At 41.1% G+C, this 10,769-nt stretch overlaps 1 protein-coding gene across 1 annotated transcript in view; it reads right to left on the bottom strand.

The window, feature by feature from the left end:
• Positions 1–3,227: 3,227 nt before the first annotated feature.
• Positions 3,228–10,769, bottom strand: part of has3 (hyaluronan synthase 3) — a 29,720-nt gene continuing 22,178 nt past the window's right edge. Inside the window, exons 4-5 of the mRNA XM_061722302.1 lie at positions 10,475–10,576; positions 3,228–9,195 (exon numbers count right to left, since the gene is read on the bottom strand). Coding sequence (XP_061578286.1) covers positions 8,266–9,195; positions 10,475–10,576 — 1,032 coding nt within the window. The 3' untranslated portion in view covers positions 3,228–8,265. The remainder of the gene's footprint in view (positions 9,196–10,474; positions 10,577–10,769) is intronic.

The raw sequence follows: 10,769 nt of genomic DNA, 5'->3' as shown, positions 1-10,769 counted from the left end.
TTGGAATTGACAGACTTTTGCAGATGTTTATCTTTTCATATTGTGTCCTGTCTGGTTGTTTTTTTTTTTTCCACATCCGTCTTAGACTCATACTGTGAGAATTTGTTGCTTAATTCTGCAATTTTTAGCTCTTTTTACAAAGAGATTGTGTTGTATTGGTCGAAAACAAGTTATGTCAATTGCTCGGCAGTCACCAAAAACGATAATTTCTGAAAACTCCAGGCCACACACGGCCAAAGCTCCGGGGGCCGCCCTCGGGACCGAGCAGACCAGCGAGAGAGCTCGGGGGGCGTCCCCGAGGCCTAGGCCTGGGTCTTGGCATGGGTCTTGGCGGGGGGCGTGACGGGGATTCTTGGCTTGGCTCTGGGACTTGACGGGGCTCTGGAACGTGACATGGCTGCGGGGGTACCCGGGTCCGGGGCGCTGGCCCCCCCTCAAGGGACAGATCCCAGATGTCCCCACAGTCCACATCCAGGGCGGGCTGGGGGGGGACACGGGTCCTCGGAGCTGGCTGAGGGGGGTCCGGGACCATCACCGGAGCAGGGACAGGTGCGTCCGGGACCACCACAGGAACAGGGACAGGTGCGTCCGGGACCACCACTGGAACAGGGACAGGTGCGTACCAAATATTAATGTCCATGGACCACTGGTTCTTAGTAACTGTACCAAATATTAATGTCCATGGACCACTGGTTCTTGGGGTAACTGTACCAAATATTAATGTCTATGGACCACTGGTTCTTGGTAACTGTACCAAATATTAATGTCCATGGACCACTGGTTCTTGGTAACTGTACCAAATATTAATGTCCATGGACCACTGGTTCTTGGTAACTGTACCAAATATTAATGTCCATGGACCACTGGTTCTTGGGGTAACTGTACCAAATATTAATGTCCATGGACCACTGGTTCTTGGTAACTGTACCAAATATTAATGTCCATGGACCACTGGTTCTTAGTAACTGTACCAAATATTAATGTCCATGGACCACTGGTTCTTGGTAACTGTACCAAATATTAATGTCCATGGACCACTGGTTCTTGGTAACTGTACCAAATATTAATGTCCATGGACCACTGGTTCTTGGGGTAACTGTACCAAATATTAATGTCCATGGACCACTGGTTCTTGGTAACTGTACCAAATATTAATGACCATGGACCACTGGTTCTTGGTAACTGTACCAAATATTAATGTCCATGGACCACTGGTTCTTGGTAACTGTACCAAATATTAATGTCCATGGACCACTGGTTCTTGGTAACTGTACCAAATATTAATGGCCATGGACCACTGGTTCTTGGTAACTGTACCAAATATTAATGTCCATGGACCACTGGTTCTTGGTAACTGTACCAAATATTAATGTCCATGAACCACTGGTTCTTGGGGTAACTGTACCAAATATTAATGTCCATGGACCACTGGTTCTTGGTAACTGTACCAAATATTAATGTCCATGGACCACTGGTTATTGGTAACTGTACCAAATATTAATGTCCATTGACCACTGGTTCTTGGGGTAACTGTACCAAATATTAATGACCATGGACCACTGGTTCTTGGTAACTGTACCAAATATTAATGTCCATGGACCACTGGTTCTTGGTAACTGTACCAAATATTAATGTCCATGGACCACAGGTTCTTGGTAACTGTACCAAATATTAATGTCCATGAACCACTGGTTCTTGGGGTAACTGTACCAAATATTAATGTCCATGGACCACTGGTTCTTGGTAACTGTACCAAATATTAATGTCCATGGACCACTGGTTCTTGGTAACTGTACCAAATATTAATGTCCATGGACCACTGGTTATTGGTAACTGTACCAAATATTAATGTCCATGGACCACTGGTTCTTGGGGTAACTGTACCAAATATTAATGTCCATGGACCACTGGTTCTTGGTAACTGTACCAAATATTAATGTACATGGACCACTGGTTCTTGGTAACTGTACCAAATATTAATGTCCATGGACCACTGGTTCTTGGTAACTGTACCAAATATTAATGTCCATGGACCACTGGTTCTTGGTAACTGTACCAAATATTAATGTCCATGGACCACAGGTTCTTGGTAACTGTACGGGTCACTGTCAAGTCCAACTGCCTTTAATTTAAGACGCTAATCAGCTGTTATCCCGTCTTCTCCACTAGTTGCAGCTGTTTTTTCTGATGTTTTTGCCACCCAGTACTCTCCCTCTACCTTCACTCCTTCATCCAGAGCTACACTCCCTTCTACCTTCTACCAAGTATTTATAGGACAGATGTGTTGTCCCTGTATTACTGCGTGTAGTATGGGTTTAGAGGTATTTATAGGACAGATGTGTTGTCCCAGTATTACTGCGTGTAGTGTGGGTTTGACGAAGGCGTCTCCTCACCGGTAAAAAGCCGTCTTGTTGGAGCACCGTGACTCAAAGGACCAGTTCACTGAGATGTGGTAAAGGGGCAGCTCCTTTTCCAGTGGTCAGACACCACACACGCTGATGCTGGAATCTGGTTTTTGAAGTTGTAATGTTAAATATATAAAGCTGCCAAAGTAAATACATTTCTTATGGAGAAATATTTAATCAAATATACAGGACTGTCTCAGAAAATTAGAATATTGTGATAAAGTTCTTTATTTTCTGTAATGCAATTACAAAAACAAAAATGTCATACATTCTGGATTCATAACAAATCAACTGAAATATTACAAGCCTTTTATTATTTTAATATAGCTGATTATGGTTTACAGTTTAAGATTAAGATTCCCAGAATATTCTAATTTTTTCAGATAGGATATTTGAGTTTTCTTAAGCTGTAAGCCATGATCAGCAATATTAAAATAATAAAAGTTTTACAATATTTCAGTTGATTTGTAATGAATCCAGAATGTATGACATTTTTGCATTACAGAAAATAAAGGACTTTATCACAATATTCTAATTTTCTGAGACAGTCCTGTAGAAATGATGAAATGTTTTTGCATATATTTATGTATTTTTCATTGTTGGTTTCATTCTTTTTACACATATTTATTTATTTATACCTTTTATTTATGTATCTATGGACATATTGTTTTGGTCAGGAAGAAAATTACATCAGGAACTTCTGATCTGTGCTATCTACGCCAGATGTTGAAAATGCATTTCTCTTCCTAGGTGAATGGCATTACAGTGAACAAAACATGGATTCATGAGGAAAATAGTTTATTCAGTGGTTTAAACTCCTCTGTCTGCTGCGTGTAAGAGGATTGTGTCTAAAACAGAAAGCGTTTTTAGGGACTGTAGAAGTTCCAGCATCTGCTGATGCTCCAAGTTGGAAACTGAGGGAAATGAAGAAATAAGAGCACCTTTGACATACAGTTGAACGTCAGAAACACAGCTTCCTTTTAATATATACAGCAGACCCTTTTTGAATTTTCAAGTTTAATCTTAAAATCAATTCCGAATAAAACAACAACAAAAAAACCTTAAAAGAGTAAATGCCCATCGCCAGAACAGAAGGTAAAAGAAATCTCTTTGGTGTTCAGTCTTTACATAGTTGACAGAGTGACATGTGACATAAAAATGTTTAAAAAAAAAAAAGACAAAAAATGTCCAAAGTTAAGAAAACTATTTGCTACGAAACATTACTGTTACACAAATGTTATTTGGCACCTTGACAACATAGAGCTGAATGAACCTACAACACTGGTGACTGTAAACTCGTAAACTGCACATTGACCTCTTTAGACAAACATAAATTAGTTAATTGACACTGTTCAACAGGATCAATACAGCTGCATTTTCAGAAATGTTCGACTGTTTGCTTGCAGCAGAACATTGTGCTGTTTAGGGCACATTAGACGGACGGTGTCTGAGAACCAGACCTGAATGATTACTGACTCAAAATCTAAATCAAATGATTTTCTTGTTTGTCTGAATATTGTTGTAATGCTTTCATGTCTGCCGAGGAAGTGTTTGGCTGCTGAATCTTTCCTCTACTCCATAGGAGTCCTCCTTACTGTCATGCTGAAGAGTTTTGACTGGTTTGGCTTTTCCTGTGTTCTAGTATACTTGACAATCAGAATGTTCAGTCTTAACCCTTTACTACTTAGCCCTGACTAATCTCAGGTTTATGTTCTTATATGGCATTTGCCCCCCTGTACCCGGGGCTTCAGCTTATAACTGAGTTAAATAGCTTGAAAATAATTACCATATTTTCTGGACTATAAGCCGCACCTGCATATAAGCTGCACCCGCTCTATTTTTTAAAAAACAATTAAAAAAAGATATGCAAGCCGCATCCGCTCTATTTAAAAAAATATATATATATTTAGCCGCAGATATTTATGTTGTTAGATTAGATATTTACTACATGTACAGAAGGATTTTGAACTGTAAATGATGTACATGTTTGTACCTAAATAGATCTTTCCTAACAGTGTCTTTTAACACGACAGCAACTTTACTGATTAAAACGGGACAGAACCAAGAGAAAATAACCTGTATTTATTTATCTATTTATCTGTTTGAAATCTTCTTCTACCTACTTCTATCTGCTAAAGAAGAAGTAGCGTATTCTTCTTTGCATTTATTTTGTCTTAGTTTTGATTGTAATTCCCGTCAGAGCGCCCCGAGCGGTGGAAGAAAAATCCACAGAATAGCTGCACCTTTGTATAAGCCGCATGGTTCAAAACCTATGAAAAAAGTAGCGGCTTATATTCCAGAAAATACGGTAAACGTTTTAGATTTATGGTGATTTGGATGACTGAGAATCCACAGTGGATTTCTGAATACCTGAATGGAAAGAATTTGGACACCAGACCCAGGTCTGGTACAGTAGATGTTTTTTTTTTTCTTCAGCGATCATGAGGGAACAAAAGTCATCATTTTCACACATGGACAGGGCATCTCATAGTCCAAATCTTAACGCCACTGAGAATGTTTGGGATGTGTTGGAGAACACTTCATGCAGTTCCCAGAATCTCTCATCATCAATTTAAGAGTCAGAAACTCAGGGCAGAGGCAAAAGCTGACATTACATACGCTTATTGAAAATAATGCCATATGATTGTGTACTGAAATCAAAGCTACAGATGGTCAGATAAATGCTAGCATGTAACTTATAATGTTGGCTTTGTATCAAAACATTTTATACTGAGACATTATGAAATAGCTTCTTTTGAAAAGCACAATAAAAATGTTTGAGCCTATCAAACTACTTGTGAGTTGTTGTTTTTTTTAATCCGGAGGTATCTGAGCCACAACATGATTTGGGTGTGTATAAGTGTGTTTGGATCCTCATTGTACTGTGACTGTCTCTTAAAGCAGCAAAATTAACCTTTTCTTTTATAATAAAATCTCAATTTCACTTGAAGATCTGCAAAGATTTGTAGGAAAGTAACCAAAAACCACCAAAAATAACTTTGGACTTGGTCCTGGTCATCTCTTTTGACAACTGTGTATTGCATTATGGCACTACTTCACACATTAACAACAAGCTCACAGAGCTAAAGTTCACGTCTTGACAAAGGTGGGAGACTCAACAAAGTAACGAGAATTTAAATAAGAAATGACCAAAAGACCAAAGTGAATCTCAGACGACTTAACCTCTATGTCTGAGCTAAAAACATGCAAAACTTCCTTTGTGTCACTTTTTAAGTCCTTATGGATTTCACCATCTTTTGTTGGTCTCAAGATATTTTCTAATGATTTGAAGGATAAATACTTTGGAAAAGACTTATGAAACTAGTTTCTTAGGCTAAATGACGGTTCCCTAGTAACTTCTTGGAATGTCGGAGGCGTTTCATCTCCAAACAATAGCTAGCGTGGTCAGTGAGCAAATCTTAATTTTTCTCCTAATATGCATCAGGAAAGCAACTTAGATGAAATATCACTGAAGTGATAGGTTAATGTTTCAGTTCTCAAGGCAAAGCTGGTTGATGCAAAGTTATAATACATGATTGGTATAAAAATCAAGTTAGGCTCGAGGCTAGGCTAGGCTAGGCTAGTCGCTATTCATGAGAAAGGATTGTTCCTTAAAACAGTTTCTGGAAACAGTTTCTGGAAACATACCATTACCAGGTAAACCTAACTGTGGTTAGTTTGATGAGGGTTGTTTTTCAAACCAGGAACAGTGTTTCCTTGTAACTAACAATGCTACAGTTTTATAAATGCTCGGTTGATGTGTGAAGTGTTTCCTGGATGAACTCTTGAGAAAACTGAACACGTAAAGAGTAATTTCTCCTTCTTTTTTTACCTTCTTTATTTGTGTAATGACCAAATGAAAATAAACATTTATACATTCATTGTTGTGCTTCATAGTTGCTCTGTTGAGAATCCATCGACAGACCAAGAAGCTAGCTCTGTGGATTTAGCTGCACGCTACTTCCTGTCCACGTTCAGTATGCAGAGGACGAATGATTACTGTAACCAATTACTCTCAACACGCTCACTGCACCACTGTAGATACTTTAAAGCAGCACAATGTAACTTTCAGCTTTTGTTGAGTTTGGCGGCTCCTTTGGACCAAAGCGGTAGTGCTTTACCAGAAAGAACACTACATTTCCCATGAGCACCAGCGCGTACCGCCGGAAAACTCCTGTCCCCGTAGCTGCATTCGTTTTGATAGTGAATGAAAAAAGACGGGACGGACTTTCAAAACTACTTTTCTGTTTTCAGCGGTCGTTTGCAGGATGGATAGTGAAGAGGTAATGTATCTATTTTTGGCTAAACAATATAATATGACGATGTTGAAAATCACTAAGTTCAACTTGGTTTTTTTAGTGAAGTCACCCCCGCCCCCCTGTCCTGTTTCAGCCAGATAATGCGCCCCAAACTACGCTCTGGTTTTGTTCTACTGCACCTTTTTCCTGTCACGTTTTTTAGAGGGACGTCATAAATTAGTAGTCCAACATACTTACTGACAAAATAAAAATATACTTTACAACCTGTGAATAACTGAATGTTTTGCAGATCAGCCTGCACAATTTTACAGTTCTCAGGAAAAATAGTAGAAATGTTCATTACATTTTCTTTGCATTGCATTCTTTCTTTATAAAGCTTCCTCATTGCGAATTACACAATTTTATGATCACTATTATTATTCTGTGTCTGTTGTTGATATTGTCAGTAATTTTAGAATTACCAAAACCCAAGACGAATGTGAAAACATCCTAATTTTGATTCTTATTGAACATAGAACTCTACATTTACATTTGTATCATAACAATTCTGTCTCTCTTGTCGGACATCCCTCCTCGTCTTTCAGCTCACGCCAGCGAGTGAACGCCGGGCCAATGTTTATTCTTGTCCGGGCATTTAGCTTGTTACTCTCCCGCTTTCTTTTTTTCGCCTTCTCCGTTAAAACTTCAAAGCCGTAAAAATGTGTATTTTTTTAGTGTGGCAGGGTTCCTACCATGCACCTCAAAGTTACATAGTGCCAGTGAAGGCGATACAGATCCCTCAGATCATGACAGAGGTTCATTAAAGCTGTTGGAAGTTGATGTACCATCACAATGATGATGATGAAATATTACATTAAGGTGGAAAACTTACATAGTGCTGCTTTAAGCTCTACTGAAGCTGACCACAAATTTCCACAAGGACATTTGCAGACTTTCACCAAACTTCCTGTAGCATCAGTGTATCTTCATGAGTTGTCTGCATGTCTCGTCCACAGAGGACTCCTCTCATTTCTGCTATGTAATCCGGCATCTCTCCCTGCTTCCTCTTATCTCTGTTATTTATAAAATTAGACCCACACAACCCTGAGATCAGTGCATGTTTTTACACTGGAGCAAAATTACATCTTTTCTGCCCAATCAGATGGCTGTAGGCAGTTTCACCGATTTTAAAGTTGGCTCTCTGTCTGAATAGTTTGGTTATGAAGAACCTCCCTTCTCTGATCTGAAATAGGCACCTGACTAATTTGAGCTATTTATCTTTATTTTTGTCATGTTTTTTGTTATATTCATTACAGTATAGAGTTCTACAGCTTACCCTACTGAGTCCAAGTCTGTATTTTCTTTTGAGGACGTATGTGAACACTTTCAGGTCTGGATTGCGTATACTGGCTTTGTATGAGGTACTGGTAAGCGTGACAGGAAGAGGGAGAGCTGTATGGACCCTGTCATCTCAGAATTCATATTATTCATATTCACACCTTTGTAGCACCAGTGATGATGGTCCCAGCTCTTTGCTCTAGCTGTGCATTGGCTCAACAGAAACCTCACTAGAGTCATACTGCAGTGAAACTTGGCAGAAATGTCCCAGCAGCTTCTCTGTTTCACGCCTCGGCGTATGGCAGGTGATACTGCTCTTCCCTCTTGTTACATCGTTTGGCTACAATTGCCAGATAGAGCACCAACAGAATGACCCAGTAGCAGGCGTAGAGTATCGTCCCCACTGTCAACAAGGCTTTCTCAGTCTCGCTAAAGGGCTCTTGGGTTTCACAGTAGATTGTATATGCAACACCTCCAAGCAGCACCAGAGCCCACACTGTGACCGGCACAGCGCCGATGAGGTTGACCACAATCTTTCTGCGGCCCGATGTGCCCCATCCAGCCTTGTTTATGGTTAACAAGGCGAATATTTTGGCAGGAAGCAGACTGGACATGTAGAGCAGAGAGTAGAGAGACATGAAGATCATGACGAGGCTGCCACGCAAGAAACAGGCATAGGTGGCCTTCACCATGCCGACCAGTTGGACGGTGAGTAGGAAGAGCAGGATGTTCCACAGTCGGCCACGGTAGAAGAGGTGGATGACTGTGGCTACTAAGAAAAAGGGGAAGAAGCCGGTAACCACAGACTCGTAGGTCATCCAGAGGCTGTGCTTGTGGAACCACAGGGCGTTGTAGAGCCACTCGCGGAAGTAGGACTTGCTCCACCGAGTCTGCTGGTTGAGCCAGCGCAGATACTGCGTCGGCGTCTCCGTTTGACACTGCGATCGCGCCGTGAATTTTGTCTTGTAGCCGAAGCTGAGCACCCGGTTGGTGAGATGGCGGTCGTCACCGAAGCTGCACTTGGAGCCTAGAAAGGTCTGGTGGTACCAGTCCTCCAAGAAGCACTGCAGCAAAGAGTTCCTGTACATGCCCAGGGGGCCGCTGATGCACTGGACGCAGCCGAAGTAGGACTGGCAGGCTCGCTCGATGTTGAAGGCCATCCAGTAGCGCACGCTGCTGAGGAAGGATATCCACGAGTCGTACTTATTGAGGATCTGAAAGATGGGAGAGAGACATGTGTTAAACAAAGAAGCTCATTCTGGACAATCTCACTCTGAACCTGAATTCTCAGTTTCCTGGTTACTTTCTGCTGCTCTAAAACTCTTAACTATTGTACTGTCTTTGGGTCAAAATTACCTAATTATCCTATCCTTCTTTCCTCCTGCTCTCTCCTTCCTTCTTCCCTTCCTCCTTTCTCCCTTCCTCTTTTTTTCCCTTCCTTCCTTCTTTTCTCCCTTCCTTCTTTTCTCCCTTCCTTCTTTATTTATTTCCTTCCTTCCTTCCTTCCTTCCTTCCTTCCTTCCTTCCTTCCTTCCTTCCTTCCTTCCTTCCTTCCTTCCTTCCTTCCTTCCTTCCTTCCTTCCTTCCTTCCTCCCTCCCTCCCTCCCTCCCTCCCTCCCTCCCTCCCTCCCTCCCTTCCTTCCTTCCTTCCTTCCTTCCTTCCTTCCTTCCTTCCTTCCTTCCTTCCTTCCTTCCTTCCTTCCTTCCTTCCTTCCTTCCTTCCTTCCTTCCTTCCTTCTTTTCTCTCTTCCTTCCTTCTTTTCTTCCTTCCTTCCTTCCTTCCTTCCTTCCTTCCTTCCTTCCTTCCTTCCTTCCTTCCTTCCTTCCTTCCTTCCTTCCTTCCTTCCTTCCTTCCTTCCTTCCTTCTTTCCCTCCTCCTTCCTTGACCCGAAGACAACACAAGGGTTAAGATTATTTTACATATCTGTCAGATGTTTCATAGTAAAAGTATGGAAGCGTATTGCATTGCAAAAAAAAATCTGCTCTGTTTTTCTGAATTAACCAGATACCTCACAACTTGCAAGAAACTGTCATTCACTTGAGAGTTCGATTTCATGGAAGTTTTATTTTGCTTTTGGTTTGAAACATTGGGTACTCCATAACTAATACCTTAGATACCATACCTGTATTAACCCCATTCTTAAAATCATATAGCACTGTTGGAGGGTTATTAGCAGCAGCCACCGTAGGCTACTCCATGCAGGTCACGTGAGAGCTTCTCGGAGGTTGTAAACAGATACATTTTTTTCCATTAAAACTTTTTTTGGAATTCTGACATATCTCGTTAATTCAGAAAAACAGCAGTTTTTTTTTCTCAAGTGAATGCAATACGCTTCTGTATAAAAGAGCCACAGCAGAAATAAAATAGAACTAAAAGACGTTACCACATAATCTGTCTAATGTGTAATACATTAGGACTTTATTGATTGACATCTGCACTTTAAGTTGTTTTTCGCGCTGGAGACTTTAAGCTGATTTTCTATACATGTGTACCTGCACATCCCCACCAACTCCTCCCACCATGGCATCTTCCTCCAGGATCTTCAGCATTTCAATGGTACAAGCCGGGTCGAGAACCGTGTCTGAGTCACACACCTGTGAGAGCACACAGCCCCATAACGGAGGAGTTAAATTCAAGCTCTGTGGTCACAGTCAGGCTGCAGGTGTTGCAGAGGGCTGGCTAGTAATAAGGTTAAAAACAACCCAGCACAGTAATGAGAAGCTGCAGACAGACATATGGTTTCACTGTGACTTCAGAGGAGGTGGTGAGGGGTGACATCCTTGTCAT

This window comes from Cololabis saira, chromosome 5 (genome assembly GCF_033807715.1).
Source record: "Cololabis saira isolate AMF1-May2022 chromosome 5, fColSai1.1, whole genome shotgun sequence".
NCBI classification, from domain to species: Eukaryota; Metazoa; Chordata; class Actinopteri; order Beloniformes; family Belonidae; genus Cololabis; species Cololabis saira.
Note: the sequence above shows the minus strand (reverse complement) of the source record. Positions and strands in the feature narration are given on the sequence as shown.